Source organism: Mus caroli, unplaced genomic scaffold, assembly GCF_978045245.1.
Source record: "Mus caroli unplaced genomic scaffold, Mus_caroli_1 scaffold_1, whole genome shotgun sequence".
Lineage (NCBI taxonomy): Eukaryota > Metazoa > Chordata > Mammalia > Rodentia > Muridae > Mus > Mus caroli.
In genome coordinates, this window is record NW_028227256.1 from 132,072,309 (window position 1) to 132,091,157 (window position 18,849).

An 18,849-nucleotide genomic window follows, 5' to 3' on the forward strand; every position below is an offset into this window, starting at 1 on the left:
CACCTAGACCCTGTAAGCTGCACTCTGAGGAGTGAAGCTTCCCACCACAAAACAAGGCAGCTGCTGGGTGCTCCCTTTGCGTCTTTCTCTCTCTCTCTCTCTCTCTCTCTCTCTCTCTCTCTCTTTCCCTCTCTCTCCCCATCCCATGTCCGTTTTCTCCTGTCTCCTTTCTGTCAAGAAGTCTCCCTCCCATCCTCTCTCACAGTGCTTCCACACGCATGCATGGACATCATTACCAAGCTTCCTTGTTTAACCAAAAATTTTTGTATGTTGATTCCAAATACAGAGCTTGTGACTCATCCAAGCTTTTCTGCTAATAATTACCCTAATGCTGTCCACATTTAATTTACCAAAGAAAAACAAAATAAGGAACATTTTTTTAAAAAAAATCAGCAAAATAGAAACAAATTCCAAATTCAAAACCCTTCACAGAAAACCCCTCAAGCCTGTCTGTGCTGACGTCACCGTACTAAAGGCCAGGACAACTCCTGGGAGAGAGGAGGCTTGGGAAGGTAGGGTCTTGATTCAAGTCAGGGGCAAGCAATGTGCCAGTCTGATGTATACCTAAAACAAGGCCATCCAAACCCTGGGGCTCACCATAACCACAATTACTGAAGTGTTTATTGCAAGTTAAACTATGTGTTTTCCATTTCAAAAACAACAGGGAGAAACCAACCCACTACAAAGTACAACTGCTTCTCTCAGGAATCCATTCTCTTGAGATGTCTCAGGAGACATTCAGAGAACAACCTTGGATGAAGAATGCCATTATAATACAAGTCAGATACAGGGATCACACAAAAATACTTGGTGCCCTTTCTCTAAACACAGAAGGAGAAAAAAAATATCCCAGGCTATTGGAAGAGTCATAAATGAGATAAAAGATGAGGACACTGCACAACTCAGCCTGTGTAATCCCCACGAGGCTGACTTGGAAGTTCTGACCCCAGTGACCTGGGCTAGAGTTCTTCATCTCCAAAACTTCTGCAATCTCATTTAAATTCCATTAAACTTATCAAGGATATAAGCTGGCAGTGACCACAGAGATGGGGGTGGGGGGACAGGATAATGATGATTTTCCTCCCGTTCTGTCCTCTCACAGGGGACTATAGCCCCAGCAGCCTCATGGGATGCTTTCGGTACTTTGTTACAGGGTAGTTTATGGATCCCTCAGCTGGCAGGCACCCTGATAGGATTAATCCAAGAGAAATGACAGAGGGAGGTAGGAGACTTAAGGACAGGCTTCCCTTTGTTGTTGAATTGCTTTTTCATCTAGATTCGACCGTCAAGATTTCCATTGTAGCAGAACAATCCACGTAAGTCTGAGTTTGCTTTGTGGGAAGCTGCTATACTGTTCACTTAATCATCGGGCAGGCTGGGGTGTGACTCAACATTAGCCATTACTTATACCCAGCCAGTTGGGCTTCACCAACAGAACCTCTGTGTTTCTGGAGAAAGACTGCAGCGAGTCTATGGTTTTACCAAATGTAAGATGGCTTGGTGGGAAACCAACTTAAATGATACAGAACTGAGAAGAGGGTATGAAGAAGCCTTAAAAGATCTGTGTATTGCACTACCCAGCACCCAGCATGCTAAAGCCTAGGTGACGGTTGCTCTAAATCCTGGAGTCCACGAAGCTGTTTAAGTACCCACTTGTTTATCTTTCTACTAGCTTGTATCAAATCAATTTTCTACTTCTCTACTCATTAATGCACCTTGGAAACCCAGTGATTGTGAAGGACTCACTGTGAAGCCTATCCTTAATATGCTGCCTTTTTATAACCACACATGGTACTTATTTCTGTTAAAAGAGCATGCATTTTTACATTATATTTTTAGTGGGATGGCAAGATGTATGCTAATTGATGCAAATGTATTTTCTGTGATTATCACCAGGTATCATTATTTAAACGATAATTACGGTATGCTTGGCACTTAAGTTCGTCTGTGAAGCACTCTGCTGGGTACTTAAATATACGTGCAGACATACATACATACAGGACATTAAAATTTTGTTTAACTTTCATATAGATCTTGAGATAAATATTTTATCCATAAGGGATTGAAATGTAAGATTTCGTGTTTAAGGCTGCATGACTAGTAAGGAAAAAAAATACAAGCTTAATATAAAAATTGTCTGGTTCATAACAGCACTTTAAATACTCCCAACATAAGACAGGGAGTCTGAAGTCAGGGGTGGTCACTGGGGGACATTCAGCATCACTTCTGAGAGCATGAACAGGCAGCGTTCCGTTGCCACTCCACCTATGCAGCTCTAGGGGCTACCTGCATAGAAACGTGGTCTCTGGGTCAAACTTTATTTGTATCTCCTCTGTTACTTCTCCACCGAACCTCAACAGTCACTCACTGCCAGATTTGTGGCATTCAGAATTGTGAAAAGGCAAGGAGGTTAGTTCCCAGACTTCAAAAAGCCTGCACACCAAAACACAATGCGCTTGAAGCAGGGGCATGTTCCTAGTAACAACAACAGGGCTTTAACAAATGGGATTGTAGGGTATGCCATGTAACTTGACAGAACCCTTCCACAACTTCCAAGGAGAGATCAGTGTGTATTCTCAGACACCACATAAAATCTCAAAGCCCCATGCCTGCAGTGGAGAGAAAACCAACTGTGCTCAGGTGTCAGCCGACACAGTCACCACTCCTGTATCTGGCAGGCAGGTCATTCTTTCTGTACCTCTCTAGTCCAGCATCTTCCTCCTAGGAAAACATACAGAGAAATTACCAGATTCCATAATCCTAGAGGCAACCTTCTGGAAAGGAAAGCTTTGCACAAGACTCCACACCCTACTCTCTTGTGTCAGGGGAGCAGGAAGGGCTGGATGTATCTTTCCACGCGTGGGATCACAATATGGAGCTATCTGGCTGAGGTCGATGTTCTGTCTCCCAGGGGGAGGAGGAAGGTACAGGGCGAACCAGCAAGGGTCATTCCACACATGGATGCAAGCGAGACCTTCCATGTCTACCACCAACTGGCTGGATCATCTGCATCTCTATCCACTAAGATTAGGCCAGCCAGAAACACAAGCGGTGCTTTGTTTCCACGGCCTGGTGTTTTAGCAGCTCAGTTAGGACTCAGAGTTGAAGTTGTCAACCAGCTGGCTCCCCAAGGTTTAGGCTTTGGGGTCAACTTGGCAGCCAATGTGTCCCTATTATAGGAAGTCCTGCCCTGGCGATTGCTCATTGGTCTTCTTGAGTCCAAGATAATATTTACTTTACAGTGATGCAAAATCAGGAGTTTTATTCAGATTGTGTGAGATGGTTCTGTATCAGGAAATAGAGATCCATGAACCGGGTGTGGGATAGATCTATCCATGTCTACCTCCTAGCGTATGAGGTAGACAAGAAACCCCTTCCCCAGTGTAGAAGAAAGTCTGCCAAGAGCCACAGTTCAAGAGGAAATATAAAATCCTTGTGCCTCACTAGATGAAAATTAGCCCAAAATATTTTCCCAGGTTAGTGGCAGATGTACCTATCAACTGGTTTTAGAGAACATCATTTGATAAATCCATTGAAGATTTGGCTTACGAGATGAACTACAGAGCCAGGTATGATGGCACACACCCTTAAGTCCCATCACTCAGGAGGCAGAGACAGGCAGATCTCTGTGCAGTTGAGGCTAGCCTGATCTACATAGCTCCAGGACAGCCAGAGCTATACAGTGAAACCCTGTTTCAAAAACAAAACAAGATGGGGGTGGGGAAGCAATTGGAATGTAAAGTGAATAAATAAATGAATGAAACCAAATTAAACCAAATAAACCAGATAAACAATAAAAAGAAATGAACTACAATATGTGTGGACTTTGTATATCAAGACAATATCCAATGTGGAACGCCTTCCCTTCAGCGATCTTGAGGAGTCAAAATCTTGGCCCAAGAGTAAAGCCCCAGGTGCAGGCTGCTGAACAGGGAGAGCTTCCAGGGAGAGCCTCCTTGTCAGAATGCTGACACTGTGGGCTCCTAAGAACCAGAAGCGAATGGAAGTGCTGCTGTTTTTATAGCAAGCATGTTTTAACAGACTGAACACCACACCTGCTTCCCATGCCTGTCATCACAGAAGGAAACCTTGGGGCAGGAGAGAAGCCTTTTCTGGTCAATGACAAAGAAAGGTGTTGGCTGGGGTGGGGTGGGAGTGGGGCGGGGTTGCTTAGCTTTGTCCCATTTTCAAACCCCTGGAGAAGTCTTAAAAACTGCTGGATGTGGTCTGGGGGAGGAATTTTTCTTCAGGGTGGAAATGCAGAGAATTTCAACATAAGGAGTCAAGTGAAGGCAAAAAAAAAAAAAGCTAACTTAAAAGCGAACAGCAAGGAAGTGGGGATTTTGAGGGATTATCAAGGAGCCGGCTTCTCTGGCCACAACCCAGGATATCATCAGCCTGTGTGCACGGAAAGGCCAAAGCTTTAGTGGTGAGATGTGCAAGGCCATGGACATTTCTCGAGGCACACTTCTCAGGCCTCACATGTAGTGATACGTAAAATAACACAAAGGGGTGGTAAGGTAGCTTGTTGGAGAATGAATAAGGCAGTATGAAGGATTCGGGAGCCATGCTTGTCATGTGTTTGAAACACGATTATAATGCTGAAGACTGGGTAAACCTGGGCGGGCGGGGGAGGGGGAGTCACATGAGGACTGAAGTGTCACATACTTCCATATAAACCTGCTCTGTGTTCTCATTTGTCTGTTTTCCCCTCTGCTTCCTAGAAACACCCCCCTACCCCCAACCAGCAGTTTAAACAGTTCTGAGGCAAGTAGGTAGAAAAAAAAAAAAAGAATTCTCTTTAAGATCTCTGCCTTATGGGTCTTTTACCACGTGTAAGAACGGCTATAAGGAGTACCTAAGTTGTCAAATTTTACAAGCCACACCACCTCGATTCTTGCACTATAGCCTCTATATGAAAATCAAATTAAAGCTGATTTGGGGTACATGCTTGTAATGATGCCCCCCTCCTGAGCTGATCCGGGGGGCGGTCACCAGAGTGAGGCCACCTGAACTATATAACAAGACCCTGTCTCAAAACAAATAAGAACAAGGGCTGAGGAAACCGGTTAAAACAGCAGGATAAAACAAGTTGCCCATGCAGTAGAAATAACACAACAAACTGTAGCATCGTAACAGAGCACGGGCTTAGAGAAGTCAGAGCAGGCAAAGAAAGCCATGCCTGGGCTTTGCTGGGTCCTGAGTTGTAGAACACGTAAGCCACAGCAAGAAGTTTGCAGCTGCACTTGTTAGCCACCCTCAGATCTTTCAACTACCTTTGCTCGGTACTGCACCATCTTCCCTCCACACACTGGAACTTAGTGGGCTAGCAAAGACCTATATACTAATATATGCTAATCTATACACTAATCCAATTAGGGCATTTTAGGTACACCTTTCTGATTTCTGGGCTGCATCTGAACCAGCCTTAAAATTCTTCGGTCTGCTCACCATAGGGATAGGGCTATTCTCCTGTTCTCCTTATCCCGACTCTCTCCTCTCTGACCATGCACTGGACTGTGATGTGCCTCTTGACCTCACTTATTTATTTGGCAGTGCTGGGGACTGAACCCAGGCAAGTGTTCTACTGATGTGCTACACCTCCAGCATGCCCCTCCTCCACTTTTGAGATAAGAACTTGCTGTATAGTAAAAAAATCGCCTTTTACTTTTTACTCACTATGGATGTATCCCATATACAGAACTTGAACTCAGAATCCTCCTGCCTCTGTTTCCCAAGTCCTAGGATACAGATATGCACTATCACACCCAGCTCAACTTTCTGCCGTCTGTTGTACCAAGAGTCTCATCATGGCAGCTATGATAGCTGAGTATCTTCTTACAGAGTATGAGATAAGGGTTTGGTCAATATATGCCAGTTACTGATTCCAAACAAATCACGGTGTCCATATGAATTTATTTTCTCCCAAACAGACATGGCAACTACAGTGTACGTATCAGAAAAGAAGGCAGTTCAGAAATCAATATTTGCTAGTTGTTTTCTTCATCTTATCATAAATTCTAGCTTTGGACATTCACCTGACCTAATTTCTGCCTAATGTTTTAACTCAGTAGCTTCTATACTTGGAAAGTCAGCCCAGCTCCTTCTTACAGTCCTCTTTAGACTAACAACAACAGTGCCATCTAAGGTGAGAGTAGAGGTGTTTGCCTTGCCTTCAATCCCAGCACTCCTGAGGCAGAGGCAGGAGGATCTCTGCATTTAAGGTCAGCCTGGTCTATAGAGTGAGTTCCAGGATAGTCAGGGCTACACAGAGAACCCTGTCTTGAAAAACCAATGAATCAAGTAATAAATAATCAGTAAATAAATAACCCTGTATATTTACTTGCTAAATAGAACCCCCAGTATATTTCTGGAAGGTTTTCTTATACAGTGGCTCAGAACAGGTTAAAAACGGCACGGTGGAAGGAGCGTCTGCTCTAACTGTGTAAAATTACTTGACCTACTAGAAGAACCTCTTAAGACCCCGAAGCCTCACCATTTCTGGGGGAAACACTTCTACTGCCCACAGAACCCTGTGTGAAGTAAGCATAGCCATTTTTAAGGACTCACTACAGATGCACTGTTGAGTTAGCACACCCATCACCCAGGCCTTGTCTCTGAGAAGGGTGTCTGAAAGACATACTGTGACCACTCGTCAGCCCCAGACAGTAGTCATACAGAAGGTCACTAAATTTTCCTGTCATACACTGGATAGTGGGATTTAATTAAATAGAGGCTTCTCTAGTTACTCAATTATGGGCTGAAATTTAATATAGCACAACTGTTTCTGCTTTTTACATTTATAAAATACGCAATGTGGCCCTTACAGGGGGCAGCATTTATGCTCCACTAGCTCAGAAACAGGCTATTTAAAAACTATTACATGATCATCCCCCCCCCCCCATGAAATAGGTACTTTTCCTTAGACACATGGCACTTCTCCTCTGGGAAGACAGACAGTCATGAGGGACCAGCAGGATTTTCTTGGGGAGGGGGGTGGGGGGAGCAAATGGTTTCTAATCCATTCTCACATCCTAGACAGATCCTCGCGACTGTACAAGGTAACCTTTAATTTGAGCCTCCCTTCCCCCAAAGCACAGCCCATACATTCTTTCCTAATGTAAAGATTTCCAATAACAGCATAAAACTAGCAGTTAATAACAGGTCCCAGCATGTAAATTACAGTGGTCTCCAAAAATAAAGCTTCATGGGGGAAAAATTTGCAAGTTACCACTGTGAGGTAGACACAGTGAAAGAACAGAGTCCTCACACCACGGAAATCTGGATGGCTCTGCGAAACTGGCAGACGCAAATCCCCAGAACGCAATCCTCAGCGATGGGTTTTTAAAAGTGTGTGTAACCCAAACTGTGCCTTTGCCCTACCTCGCCTCTCTGCCTCCCTGTCCTCATCCAACCTTCCGGTGAAGTACCCAAAGCTTGTTCATAAGCTCTTAATGTTTCTAGACAGCGGTGAGGGGAACACAGCGAAGAGGAAGCCGTTATCTCCCTAGCACCAGTTACCATCTCCCTAGCACCTTACCTAAGGTAAGGGAAGCCTTTGTTCCTTTGTGCCACAGTCCAGAAAGCTCACTAAGGATTTTGAATACCTGCACCTCAAGAAGCCCTCTAGACTCCTGCATTCTCAACGGCTCCCTCCTCCCACTAAGATCCCTCCTTTTCAGTTATCAAGCCCACCAAGGAACACTGGGCAGGTTTGTCCAAAGGACTCCATTAAGAAATTCCATGGAAGAGAAAGTTCCCTTGTCTCTGTAATCCAAGGAAGCTGAGTCTTCAACCGGGCCTTGGGGGGGAGGGGCAATCAGTGATCCGGCCCTGGAGGGCATTGTAATTTTTATAGACCTCTGCCCTTCATCTTTATTTCAAAACCAACCGCCTTCTTATCTTAAGTCAGTTAGTTCATGCCCGGCTTACTCTGGGTGAAATATCTTTGTTGAGGGCTCTGAAGGTTTTCACTTGAGAGAACAGGACAGCTGAATGCTACATTGTGTACAGGGGTCAAAGGTCGGTGTTGGAGCAAAAGCCCCACGAATGCATTGTGAAAGACGTTCGTTTTCACCAGCGAGCTTTCCATGCATGCGAAAGTAAGCCCACCTCTCACCTATGACAAAGCTTTCAATGAGAGGAGTGGAGACAAGGGGGGGGGGGGTCCCTTAATGCTTAAGCAATAAGTGAGCGATGTAAGGAACGTACAAAGAAACCAGGTGTTCAGGGGAGGGAAAAGGCATGTTTATGCCTCAGGCATAACATGCCATACACTCAAAGAATGAATGGGGAAGAAAAGAATAGCAAATTGAAAAGATTTAAACTTCTTAAACTCCCACCTACACAAGCCAGATTCACCAAACGAGAGGCAGACGTCCTGTACACAGAGTCAGTTCACAGAGTCACTTTTGAAGTCCTGAAGTGCCCCACAAATATGACTACCTAAGCATTTTTTTGAAGTGGTGTTGGCTTCTAATACTCCACAATAGCAATTTTGCGTGTTTGTAGAAAGTCCTTGTTGATGTACTTTCTAGTCAAATGAAATGCAGTCTCTCCAAACTCTTACCTCCTGGCAGGGTGGCCCTCACACCAGGGGGTGGGAGCTTAAGGCTGGAAGCTTTGACTCATGGAACCAATCAGTGGGTAAGGTTAGTATTAGATCTCTGGGTGTTTTAATGCCTTCACTTCAGCACCAAAAATGTCCTCCAGTAAAGGCTGGATAGAAGACTGGGGCTGGGTAGATACTCAGTGAGACATCTATCTGCTCCTTCCCTGCTTCTCTGAAAGGTCAGTGTATGATGCTTCTTTGCAATGTGTCTCCTGAAAGCCAGAGCTAGTGCACAAGCCTGTAATCCTAGCACTCTGGAGCCTGAAGCAGGAGGATCACAAATTCAAGGCCACCCTGGGCAACTCTGAATGAAATCTGTTCTGAGATCAGGCTGAGCTTTTGGCAGAATCTTTAAAGAAGTCTGCGGAAGGAAGATTGAAATTAAAAGAAGAGAAAGTTAATCAAACTGGTTTTGTTTCTGGAGAACACTTCTTCTTGCCATTGGCAGCAGCAACAACAACAACAACAACAACAAAACCCATCCTGTTCGTCTGTCTCTGAGGTTCTGGTGCAGGGTGGAGACTGGCTCCATTCATTTCCACCTTGCCATCCCTTGGGCACTCCAAACATTGACACCTGCCTTTCTGAGATTTGGGAGAGCAAAGTCCCAGTATAGCTCTCCTTGGAGGTAGCTCTGGACGTCAGTCAAGTGTCAGGGGTGTGTAAATATCAAACTGTACAATTATCACTCCAAAGAATTTGAAAATGAACACACTAAAAATACATCCGTGGTCCCACTTGCCAAGATGAGAAATAAGCTGTATCGAAGACCTAACCCTGCACTTTCCAATCTCACGTTAAGGAGGAACAACTCCTTTACCTTGTGTGTTGAGCAGAAAACCACAGTGTGTCAAACCCTGCTTTGGTTGGCAGGGTCCAGCTGCCACTCCTTCTGGAGCATTCTGAGTTGGAGGGTTTCCCTCCGTATGAAAACACTGCAACTCCTCTGGTACAGACCGCCCCTCGTCTACATTAAGTATAGAAAGGTCCTTTCTTCCCAGGGAAGAGCCCCGGGCACTCATTATGTGTAAAATCCTCACAGCCGCAAGTCCTTGTACAGCAAATTACACAGAAAGGTGCCAGCGAACCTCAGTGCCTGCAGCTCAGCATCCTAGAACCCACAGGGGTTTCTCCCACCTTCCCAACTCAGCTGCTCAGGCCCAGATCCACAGTGCGCTGTATCCACCACCCTCAGCTTTAAAAATGGGACAGGGTTTTAATGATACACGACAATATGAAAACAATAGCTTTCTAGAACTTTTTAAATCTCCTCTAAACTTTAAGGTTTTTTTTTTTATCGCTCCCTGCCCCCGTCAAGTTTTCTCAGTAATCTGCCTCTTTCAGCATTTCTGTGGATCCCATAATAGTTCTGGTAAGGAGTGACTGTCTTTGTATTTAATAATTAAATTATACATGGGGGCATAAATAGACTTGGAAATGCACCCACATCTTGGGAAGGAGTCATCGTGATGGTAGGAGCAGAGGTGCGGGCACACCAGAGCAGCCGCTTGGCAGCTCCTGATTCCGGTGCAGATGCTCTCAGCTAGAGTAGACAGAGGAGCAAGTGGGTGCGTGCAGGGGACTCTGCTGCATCCGACGCTCAAGCCATTTCTTCGTTTCCTCCTCTTTATTAAAAAACCAAACCAAAACCAAAAACAAAAAAACAAAAAAAAAACAAAACAAAACAAAAAAACAAAACCAAAAATCAAAAGACCCAAAACTTTACTTTTAACTTTTTTTTTTTTTTGAGATGGTCTTATATAGCTTAGGCTGGGTTTGAACTCCTGATCCTTCTGCCCCCACCTCCTATGTGCTAGGATTACAGGGGTATGCTATCTGCCTGGACATGCAGAAAACCATTTCAGGAAGACAAGAGTGACATCCATGGCTTCAAATTCCACCCTCTATTCAATATATTCCCCCCCCCCTTGCCTCTGAATTTCCCGGCTAAATGTAAAGGTCAGACAGAGGTGTGGGTAAGGAAGTGAGGCTAACAGAAATAAATATCCTGATTATCCTTGAGTCTCTGGACTGAGATCGTGGCCAGTGTTACTGTATTTGGATGGACTGTTTTACTGGCGGAAGTGTTTAGAGTTAGAATGAGCTAGCCTGCATTTATAAAACAAAGACGGAGCGAAGCCAAGGCTTGCCAGAGCGGATTGGTATTTGAAACCCAGACACCAAGTCAAGGACTTCTTTTGGGATGCTCCTACGGGCTCACCGCTTCTCTAGACCAGCAACACTTTCCCCGGAGAGGAGACTGGACCCTCGGGGGAATCCGAGCTACTTCTATAATGATTAGCTCTGTGCCGGTTCCCAGAATTAGTGCCTCAGAACCTGAGAGCTCCCATGTGCATGACTAAGCAATGATTCCCCTCCCTCCTGCAGAGGCTCATGGGAAGTTTCTCAAGCAGAAGACTTGGTCTCTTTTCTGCCCTGGGGTTTCGAGGTCAGGGGTGGAGTCTGATGGAAGCTTCTAGGTTCTCTGGTGTGACAACTGAAGGTAGGAACAGAAGCCATCAAGCCACAGGCAAGCTGATGTTTTGCCTGGGTTTTCCTAAAAGGACCTCAGAATAAAAAACCCACCTGGGCTATAATGGCAAACACAAAGATCAGGTATATAGATTAAAAGCAATTTCTATAAATAATTCGGGGGGGGGAGCAGGTATAATTACTGTACCTCCTCCATATTTAATTTCTAAGAGTGGAAGAGGAGGGTTCTTAATGATGACACGAGGAAAATTAATGAATTAACATGCCACTCATGCTAGCTCAAAGTTTTACAATGCATCCTGATTGCTGAGAGCTGGGCCATTGTGGGCTACACTCACCACCGGAACTGCAAGGATAACAACCTAGAATTCATGGGCGGTATCTGCGAGACAGGGAATCTTTTCCATACAGGAGCAAGGGGCGAGGGAGCAAGGTCTAGGATGTGTATCCGGGGAACACTGCTGCCATCTAGGTCACTGAGCCTGGCAAAAGAGTTTAGAAACCCAGGATGCCCGAGAGTAAATCCCAAATATGTGTTTGCCTTAAGGACCCACTGGTAAAATACTCTCATTGATTGTACGCTAGGGATTGAGCCCAGGGCCCTTCATGTTAGGTAAGGGCTGACCTCTGAGTGATAACTCCAAACCTTCAGTTTTAAAGCCGTTAAAACCCTACTTTAAAAAAGTAGGCATACAGTGGGCAGATCGCCAGGATCAAAACCTGGCCATCTAGTACAGTATCAGAAAAGAACTTAAGCTGGGCGGTGGTGGCGCGCGCCTTTAATCCCAGCACTTGGGAGGCAGAGGCAGGCGGATTTCTGAGTTCGAGGCCAGCCTGGTCTATAAAGTGAGTTCCAGGACAGCCAGGGCTACACAGAGAAACCCTGTCTCAAAAAATTTAAAAAAGAAAAGAAAAGAAAAGAACTTAAAATAACATGGGGGAAAGGTTCCAAGCCTGAAAAGTCACTTTCTTCCACAGGAAGCCTGTGTTTATAGGAGCACAGAGCTCTGGGCGCACTGTCACGGAGTGTGAAGAATGCGAAGACACTGAGAATTCAACAGTGGCAAGGACTGTATGATACCAGTTCTCTACAAATTGCCTATTGGTCCCAATGTGCCATAAACCCTCTTTAAGGTGTGTCTGGGACTCAGGGCTCTCCCTCCTTCTTCTTTTATGCTGGAAACTTCTCTCTTCCAGAACATTCTCTACAGACTTCTCCACAGTCTTTGAACACTCACTGCTCCCTTAATGCTCCTTAGCCTGGGCTTAAAGTCCCTTCATATTTCTGACCTGCTTGCCTCTAATTTCCAGCTACTATTATTTCTGATGTCAGCAATCAGCACTTAAATCCCTTACTGGTTAACTTTGTTCTACTGAGGATCTGAATAAATAGGTAGACTTTCATTTCCTTTGTAAAAATTAGACAATTCTTGACATAGGGTAGGTCATTAATTAATAACCGCTTGCTGGTGAGTTTTCTCCCATCTTGTGGACCTGTCACCCTTCGGCAGACAGGATTTGGCTCAACCTGAAGAGACCTGTGGTAGTTTGACAGAGACACGTCTCTGGTACTCGGATAGTCTCACGCATTTGAGTACTTGGGGAGGTTCAGATGGTGCGGCCTTGCTGGAGAGGGACTTTGGAATTAAAAGCCTAGTGCCGGCCGCTTCCAGTTTCTTCTCTGCATCTGCTTGTGTTTAAGGATGTGAGCTCTCAGGGTCCTGATCCTGCTGCCATGCCTTCCCGTCATGACGGACTTTATTCCTCTACAACTGAACACTCATCTGTCATGATGACAGACTCTCAGCCCTCTGGAACCGTAAACACAAATTAACTCTTTCTTTTCTATGTTGCGTTAGTCATGGTGTTTTTATCACAGCCATGGAGAGCGACTATTACAGGATCCAAATGTGATCCAAAGCAGGTTAAACAGACATTGAAAGCTGGCATGGCACATAAGCTCTTACAGTGTATCCTATCAGTGCTGTTTAGTTGTCACTGAAAGACCACTATTAAATAACGCCCTTATGTCACGTGAAGAAAGGTCCTCAGACGCTATGAGCTGTGTGACCGGACAAACTCCATGTCTAGAGGCAATATGGGAAATCAGATATAAACAGACTTGTTGGAGTGCGATTTCTCAGGAGATTGGGGAATCTCATTAGCAGCTCTTTTTTTAATAGAAAGTGACCATCCCCAAGAGGAACTGACTTATGCTGCAAGCCCTCACTCTTACATATCACAGAGAGGCACGCACGTGGGACCAGTCGCTCCACTACTTATATACAAGGCGTGACAGGAGACAAATGCCTTCCCTTCCTGAACACAAACTTGGAGAACAGTAACGGCCACCATCGCCTCTCAGTCAACAAGATAACGCTCATGAAGCACCCGGCTCAGTCGCCAGCAACTGCAGGTAAATGGCTTCCTCCCCCTGTTGCCTTTGCTTTGATCACCAACCACTGCCATGCGGATGGCACCTGCAGAAACACACTAGTAGGAAACGTAGTTTGTAAGTCATACATATGTAGTAATTAAGTTATAAATGTAGTTTGTAATACCTCTGTCTGCCCATGGATTGCACTGATCATTTCTCAACTGAGCTCAACATTTAATAAAGACCCCAGCGAGCAGGCTATTGTATATCCGTGTGCATAGGCACGCAGGGAGGGAAGGGGAGACAACGAATTGATGTTCTTTCCTTTTCAGTATTTCTTCCCTAGCCAGGTATGGTGGCTTGGACTCGCCAGTAATCCCAGCTGACACAGGGAGATTTTAAGTTTGAGGCCAGCCTGGGCTATAGAGTGAGATTATATCTCAAATTCTCCTCTTCCTTTCTCAGAGATGAACCAAGTCATCAGGAGCCTTTTATGGTTTAAAGCGTCACACACAAGCCGAGCATTTCCAGGAAATCCCTGAAGTTAGAATTATCTGACTGTGCTTTAATGTCAGGGGCAAGGGCAGTTTATTATTCCCTGAACTTAACTAGAGATGACACTGGTCTCTAGGCCCCCAAAAGAACAAGCCAGAGGCATTACGCAAGGCTTCCAGATGTCTTGTGTCACATCATGCTCTTCAGATTGGATAGGGAAAAAAAAATTAGACACCAGTCTCAAAGGACTCTGCCTCAGGGGTTGAATATGTCCGACTAACGAAGCTACACTGACTGATGACCCAAGCAGGCAGCGTGGAAGATGACACCCCCTCATAACCCTTTTTCTCTTTCAAAATAAATTCATGTTATGTCTCTCTAGAAAAGTCTTATTTTTCTCTTCCAGGTACAGTTATAATGCCACCTCCCCTGTGAAGCCATTCATAGCCATTCCAAGGATGGTGCCTCCAAAGATGGCGGCTTCCTGTGTGCCTTCCACACCACCCTGCATCCTTCTGCCAGTCTCTCTTGCATTCCTCACAGTTTGAAATGTGGATGCATTGACTTTTACATGTTTATTATTACTGCATGTATATGTATGTATGATACATGGGAGTGCTGATATGCACACGTCAGGTGAATGCATACCCTGAAGTGCAAGAGCAGGTCAGGACAACTTCTGGAAGCTGATTCTTTCCTTCCACTTGGATCCAGGAATGGGACCTGCATTACAAGCGGTTTTACCCACTGAGCCATCTTTCTGGCCTGCATCTGTCTGTTTTCACTGCACAACTACAAGCTTCTGAAATGTGGGGTCTATGCCTGCCTTGCTGCACCGTGTTAGAGTCCCACTATCATGCCTGACATCTGAAGGGCTCACTTGGGTCTGCAGAGTAAGTGAATGGCTGGAGAACGTAATCTCAGGCCTCTGGGATTCAGCTGTTTCTCTGGCAGCAGCACAGTAGTTGGCTCAGAGTTATCACACATAGTAGATGCTGAATGAATACTTCTGCTTGAAAAACAGATCAAGTTTTAAGAAAAGATCTATATTTATAGGAGTTGCCATTAAAATGTAAGTATACTGTCAGTAACACAGAACTTAGACTAGTAAAAACCTACAGGTAGACAATTAAGAATTTAAGGGAAAAATCCGAGACTCTAAACCAGGGAGCTGTTTGGACTATTATACTGTTAGGCTCCATCCTTAGAACCTGGAAAGGGCTGGGTAAAATGGAAAAAACAGGCTGGGCATGGTGTTACACGCCTTTAATCGCAGCTCTCAGGAGGCAGAGGCAGATGGATCTCTGTGAGTTAGAGGCCAGCCTGGTCTACAGAGTGAGTTCTAGCACAGCCAGAACTACACAGAGAAACCCTGTCTCAAAAACACAAAAACAGCAACAACCAAAGAAAACGAAAAAGAAAGAAAAGGAAGAAACACAATCTAAAGAGCGGAGAGTCTCTCGTGGGTGGGAGGGCCTCACCTGGTCCATACCTGCCCTGTGCACCCTTTTGTTTAAAGCACTCTGCTTCCCACGCTACCTCCCTGTCCTCTCTGCACCCCGGGAGGTAAGTAAGAGAGAAACTGAGGCAGAGCCTAAGCAGCCTGTGACCTGTCACAAAGCTAGTCAGCAGTTGAGCGACTTACACACCAGGTCAGTTGACTTCAAGCATACAAATGCCCCTTCCACATTCCTGCCAGAGTCTGAGGCTAACCCAAGGCCTTGGCTGAGGCCTCCAATTAGCCTCAGAACCTTCAGCATTTAGCATCTCCAGGGGCCTGGCCTAGTGCTGGTGAGAACAGTCTCCAGTAACCATGGTCATTAGAGTCGCTTCAAGTCAAGACAGACCTAGGTGACAAGACTAGTCAGTCAGTCCCTGCATTGTGGTCTCGGACATATCTTACTTACTTTCAATCTCTTTTTTTCATTTGTGAGAGGAGATGATAAAAAAGAAGAAGAAAAACACCCCACACGACCAAGAAGATGAAATGGGTGTCCATAATGCCCCTAGCCTTGGCAGGGCTTCAGAGCACAAGGGGATACTGAGAAAAGGAGACTCCCCAGCCTGCTACTGCACTCGGCCCTCCCTTCTAAGCCAGGGCAGAGGTCTTGCAGGAGGAGGTTAAGCCGGTGACTGAGGTTTGCCTGGGGTGTGCATGTCTAGCCTCATAAAACCCCTTAACGAGAAGTTGGAGAGGTTGGCTTTGCGGTCCCTCGCAGGCATCCGTCCTCTCACAGAGACTGCATGTGTGCCAAGTCAAGTCCCAGGGACTTGCCCCGAGGCTCTGTGGGTTGTGTGAGGCGCAGGCAGTAAACAGGTATTATTCACACCTATTCCCGGGCTCTACCTGCAGGCCCTTCTTAGGAAGGAATGTAGGCGGCTGAAGGGGCTACAAGCTTGGACTTCAGATTTCCTATTTGAATGACAGAGGAGGGGGAAATAGTTCTCTCCAGGGGAGCCTATTGTTTGGGGAGGGGGGTGCAGGACGCTGTCTCTAGACAGATCCTTCCAGAGCAAAGGCTGTAATCCTGGGTATCTGCTCTTGGGGCAAGGAGGCATGGGGCTGAGGGCGGATCAAAAGCTGGTCGTGAATCGTGTGAGGGCCAATTAAGTCATTCTCCCTGCATCCTCACGGCCTCCCTTCGCTGTGGGCTTGAGGGGAGCTAGAGCACTCAGGGAAAACATCTCTTTGATCCCCCACCGGCTCCAGGGAAACATCCTTTCCAGGAAGTTTCTAGCTGTCCGCAGAGCAAAGAAAGGCATGGATGGGTTAAGCGCCCCCTCCGTGGACTAGAGCCAGGCTACTTAAGCTTTATAACTCAAGTGTAGCAATTCCAGGACCAACCCACACTTTACAACATCCCCTCTCTCAGAGCGAGTGGATGCTAATCCACATTCAGCCTGCAGATCTTGGGCTTGGATGGAGAGGAAACCACAGCCCCATCCCTGGGGAGGTATAAGGAGACCTCTGTTCTCTGGGTTTTGGCAGACAGGTCCCGCCCCCACCCCCCAACCCCCCCCCCCCCCAGCACACCTGCCCAGAAACTGAGCCAGGTACTCAGCAGCTGTGGCCCCAGGATAAGGCAACTCAGCTCAACAAAGACCAGGTTGCCGGAGGACAGAGTGACTTTTCTGGGATGGCATGGGCCCCATGAAGGGGACAGGAAAAACTATCAACGGAGAAGAAATCTTGTACCAAGAGAGGGTGGATGTAGGAAGACGCAGTGATGGATGTTGGGAGTCACTTGGAGGAGCTTCGGGCCCTCTGGGGTTTCCGGGAAGCAAAGACTACATCTCAGTGAGGTGGCAAAGCTACAGTTTTTCCAGGGCACACCCCATGTGGAACCCAAGTAGAATCCAGTTAGAATGGTGGTGGTGGTGTTAAGAGCTTGTGACCCACCCTTCCTTCCACCTTCTCCCAGATCACTGAACCGTGCACTCCCTTAGCCAAAAGTCTCACCCAAAGCCTCCCCGGAGGACCCTAAATGGATCCATGAACAGCCTCGCCAGTGGTAGGAGCAGGGAACAATCCTACCAGCTTTGCAAGGCGGCCGCCTGTGGACTGTGGTTAGGGGCCAAAAAAGTTTTGGGACCTGTGTCCACACTTCTGCAGAAAGAAACAGGGCTCCCTTCCCAAGCACTGGCCAGTTCTTTGCTCTTCCCCTACCCTCTGCGGGAAGCAGAGCTACTAAGACTTGGGGATTCCTCCAAGGAAACACCAGAAGGCAGGAGCTTGTCTCTAGGGGACAAGGCTGGGCTCCCCAGGGGAGCTTAGGGAAGCAGGCGTGGTAGGTGTGGCCACTGCACCTAGCACGTGATTCTCCCAGTCAACTCCTCTACCCCCCCCCCCCCAACATTCCCAGTCACACAGGTCTGAGGGAAACCAGTGTAGATCTGGGGATGATAGCCTAAGATAAGCTCTCGGGAAACCGTGATAGTCCCAGCACTGGCCGCAGTAATGAGCCATTTCCCTCAGTTCGGTGCATTCTCCAAGCTAGCTCTGGGGACTTAGGGTAGTGGAGCCGTGGTCACACTCACTTCTAGGTTCCATCCTCCTCCCTCGTCCTCACCTTCCAGCAGAGGACTGTACCTCACAGCGCGCTTCCTTAAATCACAGGACTCTCATTTCTTACCCGTCCCCAGGGCACAGCCCCACTGCAAGGGATCCAGGCAGCCGTAGAGTCACAAATATCAATGCCTCTCCCTTTCCCATAGATCTTATCTTTAGATCTTCCACCACCTTCTTCCTGGATTTAATGCCCAGAGTCAGGGATAACCTTGGCTGAGTGGGCCAGAGCTATAGGTTCCTCTCCAGACACCCACCCTGGTCCCTGAGGACCCTGACCTGGCTCAGCAGCCTCCGAAGCTACAAATCGCAGACCTCTGAGCTCAATCAACTTGTGCTATTGTCTGAATTCGTCCAGGACTCCCCGACTCTCCCTCTGGGATCCTCTTTCTATACCTCTCCAGACCCCCAACCCCAAACAGCAGCAAGCCAAACAGGGTGGAGGGGGAGGGGGGAGCCAGAGGCTCTGGGGTTCTGGAACTCCTCGCTCTGGCAGAGGAGCCGGGCCAAGATCCTCCTCATTTCGGACCCCACACTCTGTCCCTAGGGTGCAGATTAGGAGGAGCTGGGAGCCGTGCTAGTGGAAATGCCCTAAACAGACTCTAGGCTTACCTGCGGGGAAAATTCGCTGTTCTTCCCGACCTGGGCAGGGGCAGATGAAGCATCTTCCCTGGCTCAGTCAGCCAGTCAATGGATGAGCACCAAATGCACACGAAACAGCCTTCACCTGGCACGCGGCGGGCACCCCAAATCGTAAGAGCCGGCGACCACGCGGAGGGGCGGACGCCGCACCGGTCCTCGGCTCTC

At 46.8% G+C, this 18,849-nt stretch overlaps 1 protein-coding gene across 3 annotated transcripts in view; it reads right to left on the reverse strand.

Moving 5' to 3' along the window:
- The window catches only part of Nav1 (neuron navigator 1), a 252,030-nt gene that overhangs the window by 56,290 nt on the left and 176,891 nt on the right, over positions 1–18,849 (reverse strand). The window contains exon 1 of one of the 3 annotated variants that reach the window (XM_021170154.3): positions 18,655–18,848. The exons of the other annotated variants lie outside the window; for them this stretch is intronic. Coding sequence (XP_021025813.1) covers positions 18,655–18,707 — 53 coding nt within the window. The 5' untranslated portion in view covers positions 18,708–18,848. Of the gene's footprint in view, positions 1–18,654; position 18,849 lie in introns of those variants that run through there. 3 annotated transcript variants of the gene reach the window in all.